The sequence below is a fragment of the Papaver somniferum genome, chromosome 4 (genome assembly GCF_003573695.1).
Source record: "Papaver somniferum cultivar HN1 chromosome 4, ASM357369v1, whole genome shotgun sequence".
NCBI lineage: Eukaryota > Viridiplantae > Streptophyta > Magnoliopsida > Ranunculales > Papaveraceae > Papaver > Papaver somniferum.
Window position 1 is genome coordinate 75,403,172 of NC_039361.1, and position 15,725 is coordinate 75,418,896.

The window sequence follows — 15,725 nt, forward strand, 5'->3', positions numbered from 1 at the left end:
GCCAAGCCATCCGCTAAACCTGCAACGCTCCGTGGCCAAGCTAGCAGCGCGCCAGTATAAAGATCACCAGCCGCTCGTACTTGCTGCCAAAGGTCGGTCGAACTTTTCCTGGTAACCTCTACATGTCTTGCCTTTTCGATTTTAGCTTTGTCTGTCACCATCTAATGCTTACCCCGCAAAAATGTCACTTTTACGTACTAAGCATGGGACTTAATGTTGATGGTGGTTTTTAGTTCAGGGATAAAAATGTAAAACAATATATATAATGCGCCGTCTGCAAAAGGACTGATCCATATTAAAGTAATGAGTGCCCGGGCCTCTCTACTCACACATATACTGAGCAATTCAGTATATTTATTCAGAATGGTGCATGTAGCAACAATCCTATACATTCTGTAAATTCTCGCCTACATTATTCATTAGTGTACGGTTTATTAAATATTTTCCTATGCTATGTTCCCCAGCTGAATCCTTAGTATGGGTATGACATAACAATTAGTGTTCACTCGCAGCTGAGTAGCATGAATTTCCCGAAGTATCAAAATTAAGGTCCGCATGAAAATGCTCAATCAGAAGATGCGTTAACTGCTCTTTGAGAATAAAAGGATTTTGTGTCAACACACAGAATTTTTTAAATTTGTTCAATTTTGTGATAACTCACAAAATTCAAGTTTTGACCTAATTAATTTGCAAAAATTAGGCCTTTTTGCGCCTGTGCAAATATCTCGAACCTATTGGTCGAGGCCAAACCTAGGCAATCTAGGAAACTAATCCACCATGGAGCTAGTAGGAGCAAAGTCCTACCAGAAAACAAGAAATAAAATAGGAGCCGCAGAAAATAGGATCAGCAACAAAAGGAGGCGTGGCCATGTCACATGGCCGGCCAGTTTAGGCGCCACCCGCAGACGGCCACGCCCCATGCTGCATGACCGGCCCCCCTCTTTCATATCGACCAATCAGGTCACTATAAAGCCGCCACGCGCACTAGAGATGTAGCCACGCCCCCATGCTGCTTGCCGACACTCCTCTTTCCCATAGACCAATCAGGTAGTTCTAAATCCGCCACATGCACATGGAATATGGCCGGGCCCATACTTGTCAGCCCTCTTTCCTATCGGCCAATCAGGTCGCTTTAAATGCGCCACGCGCACTAGAGATGTCGCCACGCCCTATGTTTGGTCGTCCCCCTTTCCTATCGACCAATCAGGTCGCCCTAAACCCGCCACACGCATTAAAAAGGGTAAACTACACCGGATGGTCACAATGGCAATCAACATGCCATTTCGCACCAACATGCTAGTCGGCATGCCAACATGCCGCGCCAACATGCCACTCCGCGGAAGTAGCATGCGAATGTGATATAGTAGCACAGTTGCATGCTAAACCACCTTATGTCTGTGGCCAACACCAAAACAAACCTCAATCAGGGTTTCCTGACCAAAATATGACTCTTGTTTTAGTCAAAACCCTATTTCCTGGTCGTGGCCCAAATTACGCCACTTTAGCCCCACAACATGCCACGAACCATGCGGGACCCATAAAACCCTAAAAATGGCGCCATGCTATGGACACCCATGGATATCCTTGCGCCTGTGGTCGTTCCCACATTATGGACTTGCCATAATTATTTTGACGCGGCCATGGCACCATCCGCACAAAAAGGTCGCGGCCATACGACACATGCGCTAATTAGAGTTCTGACATTCCAAACCCAAATTTAGGTAAGATCGCTACGCCGGACATGTCAAATAATGATACCCAGGGCATTAAGTTTGATACGAAAACTGGAGCCAATATTGCAAGCCATATTTGGATCCAACACCAATATGCCAAGATATAACGATCGTGGCTACGCCATGCTCTAATCGTCCCGCTATGCCACTGGCATGTGCCAATTGCACCACTACGCCATTACCAGGTGCCAACAGGATGTGGCCATAATCAACAACCACCTTCTCTCATTAATCACAATCTCAGCCGTCCGAATTCGCCACGGAATTGACCGACTTATGGTAAGTCTTAGGTGACCAACCAAGACTAACCTAATAGCGTCACACACCATTCTCCTGCGGAAAGTCTCTTGAATTGACTTGTCACACATGGATAGCCACCACCTAGTTGGCATACAGTTAATCAGAATAATTAGGTCTTGCAAACAAGACCCACTTAGCAATCTGCTGCACATTTTCCACGAAAATACTCGAGACATCAAACATGTCACAAACTGGGGGATGCTCATCAGGGTATTGGTCTGGCGATTTACTGTGTGTGAAACACGCCCATTATAAGAAAGTGTCAGGAAGGCGGGCAGTTAGTGGCGACAAGAAGTAGTGGGTGTAAACTAACGCGTTTCCTTCATATTGGGGACGTGGTTTCTAGCATTTACACATTACCCCACTTCTCCGTCACTCAACCACTTCCACTTCCTACGAGATCAGTGTACGTTCACTACCCTGCTTAATAAGAGTTAATGCAATTACAAATCAATCTTAAAATGAATGACTCGTGGAGAGTATAACTCAGTAAAATTGAGATTACAATATGAGTATGTTGTAGCGAATTTTACCTGTCAAATGCATGCCTCTCTAAGAACTGAAGAGCATATTGCAATTGCAACAACGACATCAGGAATTGCTGCAACCATGATGCCAGGTGGGCGGACCGCTCATTCTAGGTTCAAGATACCCGTACCATCTGACTTAACATCTACGTGTGACATACCTGTGGACACTGATTTAGCAGATCTCATTCAGAAGGCCAGCCTGATTATTTGGGACGAAACGACAATGACAAACCAATATGAATTTGAAGATTTAGATCGGACATTAAGAGATGTAACTAATGTCGAGCAACCATTTGGAGGTAAAAAATTTGTTTTGGGTGGTGATCTTCGTCAAGTGTTTCTTGTAATTGAACGCGACACCCAAGCACATGCAGTAAGTGCATGCTTAACCAATGCAAAATTCTGGAAGGATGTCAAGGTAATTCATCTCAAAGAAAACAGGCGTTCAAGGTTGGATCCCGATTTCTCGGAATTCTTGCTTCGCATTGGAGATGGAGTTGAGCCGTATGTTATGGAAGACATGGTGAAACTTCCAGATGACCTTATGTTGGAATGGGATGGAGAGCATGTTAGGAGATTGATTGACGAGGTTTTCCAAAGACTTGAATAAAATTCATTTGACAAAGTTTATATGAGTAAGGGATCCTTGATAACTCCAAAGAAATACGTTGTCGAAAAGCTCAATCATAAAGTTATTGAAATCTTCCCAGGAGCCGAGGTAGTGTATCACTCCTTTGACACGGTAACAGATGACCCCAAGAATTTGTGGACAGAAGATTTTCTCAATAGTGTTGCTCCAGGTGGATTGCCTCCTCACAAGCTTATACTGAAGATAGGTGTTCCAATTATTCTCTTGAGAAACCTTGATCCAAAGTGTGGTCTTTGCAATGGCACAATGTTACTGTGTCGAAGACTATTCACAAACTTCATCGATGCATAAATTGTTACATGTAGTCGCTCAGGGATGAGAGTGTTGATTCTGAGATACCCGTGGAGCCCCCAAAAGACTAAAAACTTCCTTTTAAGCTTACACGAAAGCAGTTTCCAGTTCGTGCAAGTTTTGCTCTAACGGTTAACAAGTCTCAAGGGCAGACCATACCACATGTTGGTGTTTACCTACAAGAACATGTGTTTAGTCATGGATAATTATATGTTGCTTTTTCAGGGGAGTCTCAAGAACCACAGTAAAATTATTAGTCAAGAATGGGTCTCTTCCAGATATTGCTGGAACGTATACCAGGAATGTTTTTTTTCAAGATGTTCTGAAATTATGTGATAGTGTTGGGTGATGTATTTCTGATTGATGTATTTCTAAATTACAAAAAATTAAAAAAATTGTTGTTGGTATGTTGCTGAGAAACATTTTATTATAACGTCAAATTTTTTCTGAACACGGAATATCGAATTATGCCGACGTGCAAAGCACGTGCGCTCAACTTGTTAATTTTAATAAAAGTAGAGAATCAAAACGATCGAGAAGGCTCTAAGGAGATTCTAAAAGTAGGGCCAGAATAGAAAAAAATGGATTTAATTATTATGCTTCATTCATATTTTCTTGGGTGGTTCTGGACAGACCGTCCGTTTGAACCACCACAAAACCGCACAGACACATCAAGAAGGGCTAGCCCCTCGAGGGGAAAACAGGGGTCCCGCTTTTGATTTGATATTTTTTCTGTGCGGTGTTTTGGGCTTTTTTTTGTGGTCAGTTAGGAATTTTCGTATTTACTTTGGTTAAATTATATTTTGGGGATTTGTGCATACAAAGTGATGATTTTTTTTATATATCTATATTAGCAATTTCAATATAATATCTAGCATATGTAAATGTCTCGAATATCGATGATTTTTTTGTAGATGGAAAAGGTGAAAACGTCACTTATACTTTAGAAAATCCCCTTACATAAGAACTTTTTTCTTTTGGTAAATAAGATTTCATTAAAAAACTAAGGAGAGGCAGAGGCCTGAGTTACATCATGAGTAAAGCCATCTAATACCAGAAAGTTAGAGTCTCTTCTCCTAATATTTGATTTATCTACTAACAATTTAAGATTAATACATGAAGGAGGGATAACATCAAAATAAAAATATCGCGAAAATGTGTTGCTTCTTTGGCTAATGTATATGCAACTTCATTACCCATTTTGGGTACAAAATAAAATCCTAAATAGTTTGCACCTTGTCTTAATCTTCTATCTACTTCCTCCAAAATAGCTTTGCTGCTCCAAGAGATGTACATCGTATTGCCATTAAGGTTTTTGATTAAGCTTTCATAATCACTCTTTATACTGAAATTGTCGTTTTTTTGTTGCCCAAGATGTCGCCTCAAATACTCCTATTGCCTCTGTTTTTTTAGGATCTGCACAACTTGATGGTCATACTCTTCCTCCTTCAAAGGAGCTTATATCATCATGCAAAATTAGTTAAAAACTATATGGAAGAGATTTTGAGACCCAGGATGCATCCATTTTGATTTTTAGGTTATGTCTAGGCAGAGTTGACCAGGGGATATGTTGTTTTTTAACTCCTTTTCTACTGTTGTTACTAATAGTCCTTGTATGTTAATTTACATGTCTTTGAATTTCAATAGCTAATTGTTGAGGGTTTTTTGAAGTCCCTTGAAATGTTTTATTACATTTTTCTTTTCAAATAAACCACATCTTAGTTGCAACTAGTTCTAATGTTATTACATCATTTGGGGATTGAAACCAATCCTTACATATGTCTAATATTTTAGTAATGTCACTGGAACTAACCTGAACAAGACAACCTAACTTTTATACTGCTTTAACGAAAGAGCAATGTAAAAAGAGATGTTCAAATGTTTCCTCATGTTCTCCACATAAAGAACATTTAGGATTGATATTCCGTATGATTCCTTTTAGTTTAGAATTAGTAGATAAAGTATTTTGAAGATATTTTCATGAGAAAAGTTTAATCCTAGGAGATAACTCTAACTTCCGTAGAACTCCAAAAATTTTCATCTTAATATAGACTAGAAGAATTTATTCCATTCTCGTTAAGTTTGTTATATGTAGATTTAACTATAACTTCCCCTGTGTTTGTAAATTTCCATCTCAGGTTATCTTCTTTTAAGAGATCAGATATATCCTGAAAAAGACGAATCTTACATATTTTAGCATCTACATTTTCAGGGAAAAAATAGAGAATTAGATCCGTATTCTATTTATTGGTAGACATGTCAATCAAATTTGCTACTAGAGTCAAAAAACTATTGGAGTTAGTTTTATATAAAGAGAGTATGTCACACAATCCTGGTATCTAGTTATCATCCTAGATGTTTATACTTTAGCCATTTCCTACTTCCCATATATTATTGTTCTACTAACTTCAGTCCTTTACAGATGCAAATCCATATTCATGAACATTTATCAGGGGGTTTAGCACTAAGAAAGGATTTGTTTATGAAATTTTTAGGTCCTAGAGTTTGGGCCGAAATGGAGTTAGGTTCTTTTAATAAGCCTCAAGGCCACCTTGGATAGCATAGCTAAGTTAACTTTATGTGCATCTCTAAAGTCTAAACCTCCTTTACTCATTGGTTTGCACATACTTAGGATGGATTTTGGGTAAAACCTTTTAGCATTTGGTTCTATTCCCCACCAGAAATCTCTCTGAATTGCATTTATTATATTAGAATTTTTTGGGGTATGATAAAATACCCTATCTGAAATGTTCGAATACCGGCTAAAGCTGATTTGTTCAAAATCATTTTACTAATCCAGAGCAAGACCTTACTTTTCCAACCTTGAGATGTATGTTCCATCTTCTTCAGTATATTTTCAAAAGTTTTAACTTTCTACTTATCTATGAATTAGGGTGCTCCCATATAAGAATCTTTTAGGTTTATTTGCTTTATTTTCAGTAGTTTCGACACCATTCTTTGGTGTTTTGGATGAACATTTTTACTAAAGAAGACTCCCGATTTACCAAATTTGATTAATCGACCCGAGGATTTACTAATCAAATTTATTCTATTAAGTAGATTTTTACATTCTATTAAGTTTGTATTTACAAAAAAAGAAAGTTATTTGCAAAGAAAAGATGGGATACTGAACTACCTTTCGGGGTTAATTTTACTCCATGAAGATTTTTTTGTTTTGTTTTTTTTTGTTTTCTTGAGCTAAAAGAAGTCTAGATAAGACCTTCATGCAAATTATGAAAAACTATGGAGATAAAGGATCTCCTTGGAAAATGCCATGGATAGATTAAAGATTTCCTCGGTGTACCATTTACTAAGACCGTTATAAAGGTAGTCGAAATACATTGCTCTATGAGAGAGAAAACTTCAATATTGAAAGCAAAAGTTTTTGAAGAAACCGCCAATTAACTCTATCAAAATCTTTAGACATATCTATTTGATTCTTAATTATCCAGTTCTAGCCTTTTTCCTTTAAAATGGATGGATTATTTCATGCGCAACATGATGTACTTTGAGATCTTTCTAGAGGGGAGAAAAGCAGAGTGGAGAGGTAAAAAGATTCAAGAATAGGTTTATTTCTATTTTCTAAGATTTTGGCTATGATTTTGTATATAGTGTTATAAAGGCCGATTGGTCTAAATTTGCTTGGATTCTTCAAATGTTAACTTTATGGATTAGAAAGAGGTGAGTTTTATTTATTTCGTGTTCATCTGTTTTGTTTGAAAGAAGTTCAGAATTGTAAGAGTTACTTGAAATCCAACTGTGTCCCAGATAGTTTTTAAAAAACTCACTTGGAAACCATCAGGACCTGTCGATTTGTTGGGTTTTATTTTCCTTAAGACTGAATAGATTTCTTCGGATGGAACTAAAGAGATAAAAAGATTTTCATTGAAAAAAACACAATAAGAGATCTTTTCTAGGATGGATTCATGTAAAGTATGATCAATATTGTCATCTAAGAAGAGGTTTTAAAAATAATCAGTTAGTATTTCACTAATTTTTGTTCCATTATGAGTGACTACATTTCGATTATTAGTCAAGCATTCTATGTTTTTTAACTTTCTGTTTCATAGAGTTACAGTATGAAAATATTTTGTGTTTTCTTCACCGAGTTCCATTATGCTATCTCTAGATTGTTACTTTGCTATTACTTCTTGAATATCCTAAATATATTCTGGTTGATCTAACTTTTCTTTTAAAATTATTTCTGGTTGTTCCGATGATCCTATAGATTTAATTCTTTTTATTTCCTATATTAATCTATAAATTTTCCCTTACTGGTTGATCAAAAATATTCTTTTTCCAGTAAGTTAGATTTTCTCCCGCAGTTTTTAGGTCACAGACTAAAGTAACCGAGGGGTCCTCTCTACAAGAGTGATCCAAGAGTTCTGGATAACTCTTGATACAAGATTCCTCTTTTAAGCCAAGTATTATAAAATTCTAAAATTCATTCTTGTCTAGTGAAAGATTTATCAAGAGAGAGTAATATAAGATAATGATATGATCATATGGCTCCTAGGTGGGTATGATTAGCATTAGAAAATTGTAAATTCCAATCAGCATTTTGCACTGCTTTATGTAGTCTTTCCTTAATGTTTTTTGAATCTTTCCTGTGGTTATTTGAAGTAAAGTTGTATCCTATGTCATAAAAACCTTCTCTTTCTAAAATTCTATGGCAGTGTTTTGTTTTGGATTTCCTAAATGATAATCCTCCTAGTTTTCATATTGATCAAAAATCATATTGAGATCTCCTATAACTACCCAAGGCATTTTCCTAACTTTAACTAGAGCCTTGTGTCTTCTAGGAAATCCCATGCTATATTTCTATTAGCTGGGTAAGGACTGCCATAAAAGCAAGTTAAAACCCATTTGTTCGAGTCGAAATTTGTATTATCTACGAAATTAATCATATTAATGTTCTATTTAACATAGTCGAAGTGAAAACCATCTAGCCATGCTACTACTAATCCTCCTGCTAGTCCTATTGGATCTACAATATGATAATTAGGATAATAAGACACTAAATATCAAATCAAATGTCTTTGAGATTTTGTTTCAGATGGAAACAGGATTTCAGGTCCTTCTTGTTGTATTAATAATTTTAGATGATTTTGAGTGAAGGGGCTTCCACAACCCTGGACATTCTAAGCTAATATTTTCATTTTGGGGCAATCGAAAGTTGAAATTTCAGGTAATCTTTAGAATGTGTCTAAGCAGAATAATGTAGGCATCAAATATGTTCTCCAGAAAGTCTTTAACTAAGATCAATTAAAATACCGAAGAATTTAAATTACTAAATAACACAGTAAGAAATTCAATTTAAAGCAGATTTAGATAAAAGGAAAACCTGCGTCTCATCCTGTTGCATTGATGGGGGAGATAGATTGAACGATAAGAGGAGGAAAGATTCAACTTCCTTGCGTTGTTCTTTCATATTAGATTTGTTTGAGAATATAATCATTGTCAGTTTAGTTAGAACAGATGTTATCAGAAGAACAAGAAGCTGAGAAATCAGGAATTGAAATTTTAAAGGCTGATTTATGAGCAAGCACCGAAGAATGAAAAACTGGTAGCTTAAAGCTAGGCTTAGGGGGGTAATGGGAGAATTAGGGGATCTTAAAAAGGATGAAACTGAATGAACAGAAAGGGATGATTTACAAGAATCTCTAGCGTTTTCATATGACGAAAATGAGAGCCTTCTGCCTAGAATTGGCGAACTGATTCTGACCAAATCCGGATTAGCTATATCCTGAAGCTTGCGTGTATAATAAATGATTCATCTATTTTCTTTGAAATCGTGCTTATGTAAATTGTTATCCATGGAATTTTTCCTGAACCATATAAATCTTCTTTTTTAAATATCAAGTTCATTTGTTCGTTCATTTTTTATTCGTGTATTTTTCTTTTAAATTACTCCGTAACTGCTACATTATAGATGTTTTCTTCTGTGAAGGGCGTGGGAGTGGTTCACGAAATCAAATTCAAAATTAATAATAATGCCTTTCAATCAAGAGACATTTCATTAAAAAGAAAGCGATATATTAGGGTGATTACAATAAATAAAGTAGAGGAATGATCTCTTCACACTTTTATTCTCACACTATCTGACATGTTGGACGTGATTTTTGCGACTAAAAACCAAATCGTGACAGATTTGAAGCTAATATTTTGGGGATATGTCTTCTTACCAAGTTATACATGCCTACCAAAAATGATCACATCCCGAAATATAAAACCTCACAATTTACCGGTCTTAATTTCAATGGCTGAAAATCAGTTGATACTCAATGACTCATTTTCAAAGCAGTAGATGGTGTGGTGTTATACGTTTCGGCATGTACTCATTTTCGGTAAGCATGTATAACTTGGTAAAAGAATTATATTTCCAGAATATTAGCTTCGAATCCGTTATGGGTTAATCTTAATCATAAAAATCACGTCTAACGTGTGATAGTGTGAAAATCAAAAATATGTGGAGATGCCTCCCTCAACAAAATATCCACTTAAGATACCCATTACTCTATTCTAGACGAGGGTGGTTAGCACACAGCCGAGGTCCTGACTTCTCGGAAATGTCTCAAAGACTCGAACGATTCTGCCTGATCATCCTTTTTAACTTGCAGTTCTTGTAGGCCGGCCTTTATGAACTATTTTGTCCATCTTAATCATAAAACCGTGTCCATCTTATGATGTGTGTACAAATCGAAACCGTGTCCATCTTAGAGACCGAACGATGTGTTTGGATTTGTACACACATCATAAGATGGACAAAATAGTTCTCTTATTATATAAGACACAAATACAATCTAGTCATTTAGCAAAAGCAAAAAAAATATCTCATAGTATTTCGTCATACATTAGACAAAAGAGTGGTATTTTCAAAGACTTTATGACACCTCCTGCCTGATAGCCGCCATCGTCAATTTCGTAATCCATGTAGGCAAGGGAGAATTATAGCTGGCAAGTTAGGCCCCACCGTAAAATCCCACTGATCTCTCCAACTCTCTTTTACTCTCATTTGTAGTGCACAAATTTGTTAAAAAGATTAAAATCACTAATTTAGATTTTGTTACTGTCTAAACGGATATAAATATAAAAATAGCCAGGATGTAGACAATTTCATCCTACCCGTTTTTAAATAATTTTTTTATTTTTAATTTATATCAGGATGCATCCAGTTTCATCCTTGCTATTTTTTAAGTTTAAATCGGAATGAATCAAATTTCATCCTTATTATTTTTTTGATATCCATTTCACCCATACTCTTTTTTACTCGTCCTTTTGAAACATGTATGAAAAATATTTGGAAATTTGATCCTTGCAAATGATTCAAAATCATGACTCGACGATACTTGGGTAAAAACGACAGGTTACCCGAGCCTAAAAACACCTCTGGCAAGTTTATGGCCAATCTCCAAAATTTTATTTTTATGTACACGCGACAAACATTCATTGGGTGGTGTACTCGGTATAGTTCCAATATTCGATTATCTTTATCTGGAATGACGATGAACAAAATGGGGTATGAAACGTGGTAGCAGCTTTGACGTCTCAATCTTTAGGGATGTCATCATTTTAGGCCGAGATTGAGGGGCCGTAACCTTTAGCGACGAAAGCGAAATGAAGACAGTGTTCAAAATGGTTATACGTGTCGATTGGAGACGTATGCTAATAATTCTTCTTGTAGCCAAGCCGCAAAGCAACCACAACACTCACTCATTCTTGGATTGGATATAATCATATGTCAATTTGGTGTTTACACGACCAATTTTTCAAAAGGAAAATTTGGAATGATTTCTAACTAGTAAAGTTACCGCGTTGAAGTGCTGTCGAGCGGTGAACCACCATTTCCAGGCAATCACTCGAATGCTTTTCGATCCCGGACTTTTTCTTTCCTCCCATGACCCAAATTTCGGCACGTAAAGGTTTAAGGTATAAAAAGTTATCTTATTATGCAATATTTTACTGTGTTTAAAATTTCATAATCTGGTCAACTCCTATGATGGCAGCATAAATTGAGATAGCAAAAGTCAAAGATTAGGCCAAGTTGTAGTACTGAAATTTTTGATTTTATGATTTGAATTCAAATCTAAGTTATCATGTGTCACTTTACTGCCAGTTGGGTTGCAATTTTGCAAACTAAGACATAATGGCATTCACACTGTCGAATACTCTCCATCAATGGGGCAAGAGGGAAGATCAAATTGCACACCTCCAATATGGGCAACTTGATGTATACTTAATTATATAAAAATAACAAGCTTATTATAGAGACGGCATGGTTTATTAGAGGGGCGGCATTCTAATAGGACAAAAAGGGTCATTACATGATCATTCAAGGTGTTCCTTATCAAAAAAAACTGGAAATGACAAATTAACCCTCGTTATTGATAATCTAGTTTAGTGATGATAATCAAGTTTAGTGTTAATGATTAATTTCACTTATATTAACTCAAAATCAAAACAAAATCATATTTTTAGAGTTAAAAAAAAATCAGAGGAGAAGAAAAAGAAAACTTTTGTGATATTTGTGAAACCTTAGATTTTGATTCACTCAACCAAAATGAGTGATTCCAGTGACCCGGTATACTTCTAAATTAGTTCCCATTAGCTTTTTCTCGCTCAAAATTATCTAAAATACGTAACAAAATCAAAACTTTTAAATTTTCAGAAGAACTTACGGTTGCAATTTTGCTCGTGACCAACCGTAACTCTTACTTACGGTTCGTAAGTTATCGAATACCAACCGTAACTGGTTAAATTTGGGGAAGATCCAATCGTATAACCAGTTACGGTTGGTAATTAAATTTGGACAACCACCGTAACTAAATTACGGTTGGTAACTAATGAATCGAGACCAACCGTAACTACCCTACGGTTGGTGTGTCAACTTAACTTTTGAACCGTAAATCATTATTTGATAAATTCTCAAGACACATGATTATTTACGGTTGGTATGGTTGTTTGAGTAAAAAACCGTAACTCAGTTACGGTTGATAAATTTGATGCAAATACAAACCGTAACTGAACATATTTTTCAAAACTAAGAACTTACGGTTGGTATTTGAGTTATTACCAACCGTAACTCACATGCAACCAGAAACTTCAATTTCAATTTTCATACAAAACCCTAATTTTTGATACAGAATTAACTTAAATCCAACACGATAAACTAAACCCTAACTGGGTTTTTCCAAACATTTTCAAATCGCCGATTAATCGAAGTCGATGAAATTTTCAGTTTTAATGGAGGTTACGGTTGATATAGGAGAAGAGAAGATGAAGAAGAAGATGAGAATAAAAACTGATTTGATTTTTTCTAATTCATTAGGTTTAAAAAAATTGATTTGATTTTGGTTGATTTAAGGTGAAAAGGATAATCTAACCAATTTACACCCCTTTTAAGACATCCCCTAGCCAATTAAAGAGACATTACTATCACAATACCATCTCTCTAATAAACCATGCCGCCCTATAATAAGCTTGAAAAATAATCAAAGAAAATTAATGTACGGCCAGAGAATCAAACGATTGACAATGTATAAAAGTCGTACAAATGCTAATACATAATTCCTGTATTTATCAGAGTGGAATCTTTGGCGGTGTTCTACGACTAGTGAATTAGGTGCATTCATACTGTTAAATTCTACCCCTGTAATATAGGGAAGAATAAGTTCAAAATTAGGAATTCAGGTGACCTACTTGATGTAATTAAACATCCAGTTCAACGTTTCTGTTTATCTAAATTATTAGGTTCATTTTTTAAAATTTACCAAGCCAGCGATCAAGCATTGATCATGTAGAAACTACTTAGCCCATCGTAACTCACTAATTCAAAACGGTCTTGTTTAGAATGTTGGACTCGTGACTGTTTCTTGCTTTTAGTTCTAATCATTAGTAGTTCTTTTCATTTTCTAGAATTGATGGTGGAATTTTTTTTTTAAAAATCATTAAACAAAAAAAAAAGTCAATTTGCTAATTGAACCAAATAGTGCACTTAAGGAAAACAAGAAAAACAGGTTCTAGAGAAATTCAATGTAATTCATGAAAACGTCTTCCAAAATAAAATCCAAATACGCCAATATAAACCTTGTGACAATCTCTATGATTCATGAGAATTGAGAAAGCTACTTAGTTTGCATATATTATACATGCATGAAAAGTTTTCATGCGGAATTATTCAAATTTTACAGGCACACACACTTACATTATTGTCACACTGTAAAGAATATATGTAATTAGTCAAGTTATACAATGTATACCAATTACCACCAAATCAAATTATATGAAAAATAAAAGTCAATCCTTAAACTAAAACTAAAAACAATACTCCTGCTTCAGTAATTCCAAATACAATCAAGATCCACATGTCCAGTTGAAGTCGACGGAACCTCCTGTTCTTCGAACGATCGGGAAGTAGTTGTACTCATTTCATGATTCGACACAACAGAGGAGATTTCCATGTTCATATCTGTTGTCAACCCCGTGTCCTGTGAGATACTCACCATTTCCCTTTCGACTTTACAATTTGATGATGACCCATGATTGTTCTCAAGCTGCAAAGCCTTCAGGATAGATTGATCTTCAACTGAGATAGAACTCGGGTATTGAAAATTTCCTATATCCGGAAGTGTTTGGTTCAAGTATATCGAGTTTGGCACAAGAGAAGTTGTTGATACGAGTGAGTTGTTGTTGAAATATTGGTGATCAGTTATATTCTCCATCCTTTTTTGATGACCTTGTTCCATTAATGTTGTTGCATTGGAGAAGCAGGTCACGTAATTGGATTTATCACTCTTATTACCGATTGAGGAAGTATCCATTAGTGGTGGTAAAAGAGACGACGAACCCGCCATTTCGTCATTGTAAGATGAACTCATTCTCATGAAACTTGGAAGATAAACTTTCTTTCCACTTGTTAATAAATTCTTCTTTTCGAATACCCTTGAAATCACCCATTCATTCTGCAAAACCAATAACAAAGATATTTAAATATAAGAAGAAATAATCAAGAAACTAAACCACCCTTAAAAACAGAGGAATTACCTTTGAAGTTTTAGGGAATTGAGGAATTGAGAATTTCCCATCTAATCTGTATTCGTGCATGATCCAGTTAGTTTTTTCACCTTTAGGAGCTCTTCCTCTATAAAACACCAATGTTTTCTTCATTCCAACTAATGATTTTCCTCTATAAATTTCTTTATCTTTTCCGGTAGCTTTCCAGTAACCCGCTTCGGTGGCTCTGTTAGTTCTTAAACCAGTTGGATACTTTCTATCTCTTACACAGAAAAAATACCATTGTTTTTCTCCCATTTTTGCTTTCCCTTGAATCAAAAATAACACAAAATTAGCAACCAGAGATCCTAATATACTTTTCTGCTAAATAAGAAACCGAACTTAAGAATATAGAGGGTATACTTACATGGCAAGTTCCAAGGCTCACACTTGTTCAAATCAACTTCTCCAATCGCCTCAGCAGAGAAATTAGTGTCAAGAACTTTCTTCGTTAGATAATAAGTTATTAATTCTTCGTCAGTAGGATGAAATCTGAATCCAGGTGGTAATACAACTTGATTTTGATCAATATTCCCACTCCCAAATATCTGCTTCTCCATCTTTAAGAAATCGTATTAACTTCGCAAACCGTAAGGGGTTCTTTAAAATCTCTCAACTTTCAGTGCTAATCAGTGAAAGAGATGTTAATAAAAATGGGTACTCATAGTATTTAGATATGGGTTTGAAACCCATAGAGATATATATATTTTTTTAAGGAAAATAGTGTAGTGAGAAACAGAACTATCTATAAATACTGATTTTAGTAAAGAGATAAAACGTAGATTTTAAGTAAGCTAAGGTTGGTAGTTTTGGTTATCTTTAGCTTCTTCCTTTATTTGTTAATAACTTTACTTTGAAAATTTGTCTAAATACAACTCATTTCATGTAAATTCTGAAACAACCTCATTCATTGACGATTTCATTTATAAGAAGAATCGTTTAAGTTAGAATTATACACGTTTGAATACGTGGATGCCGGATGGTGGTGGTGGTGAGGTCAACAATGAGATGATCGAAAGGACAACGTTTTATATGAAGAAGATGATAGCTTCATCATTCAAATTAGCTAGCTAAAGATGTGTACGTGTCCAAGGCTAGCTAGCTTTCTCTCCTTTCGACCAACTTTTGATAGGCTTAAAAGGTTTAGACCGGTATGATTTTTATTTCTCG

At 35.7% G+C, this 15,725-nt stretch overlaps 2 protein-coding genes across 2 annotated transcripts; one reads left to right on the plus strand and one right to left on the minus strand.

The window, feature by feature from the left end:
• The first annotated feature begins 2,498 nt into the window (after positions 1 to 2,498).
• LOC113272706 lies at positions 2,499 to 3,173 on the plus strand. Its single transcript, XM_026522506.1, has one exon. The coding sequence runs from the start codon at positions 2,499 to 2,501 to the stop codon at positions 3,171 to 3,173; it is 675 nt and encodes a 224-aa protein (XP_026378291.1).
• Positions 3,174 to 13,578: 10,405 nt separating this feature from the next.
• Positions 13,579 to 15,400, minus strand: LOC113275931 (NAC domain-containing protein 100-like). The gene is made up of 3 exons (XM_026525516.1): positions 14,923 to 15,400; positions 14,547 to 14,824; positions 13,579 to 14,464 (listed from the first exon to the last, which is right to left on the minus strand). The coding sequence occupies exons 1-3, from the start codon at positions 15,113 to 15,115 to the stop codon at positions 13,838 to 13,840; spliced, it is 1,098 nt and encodes a 365-aa protein (XP_026381301.1). The 5' UTR covers positions 15,116 to 15,400; the 3' UTR covers positions 13,579 to 13,837.
• Between the last annotated feature and the right edge of the window lie 325 nt (positions 15,401 to 15,725).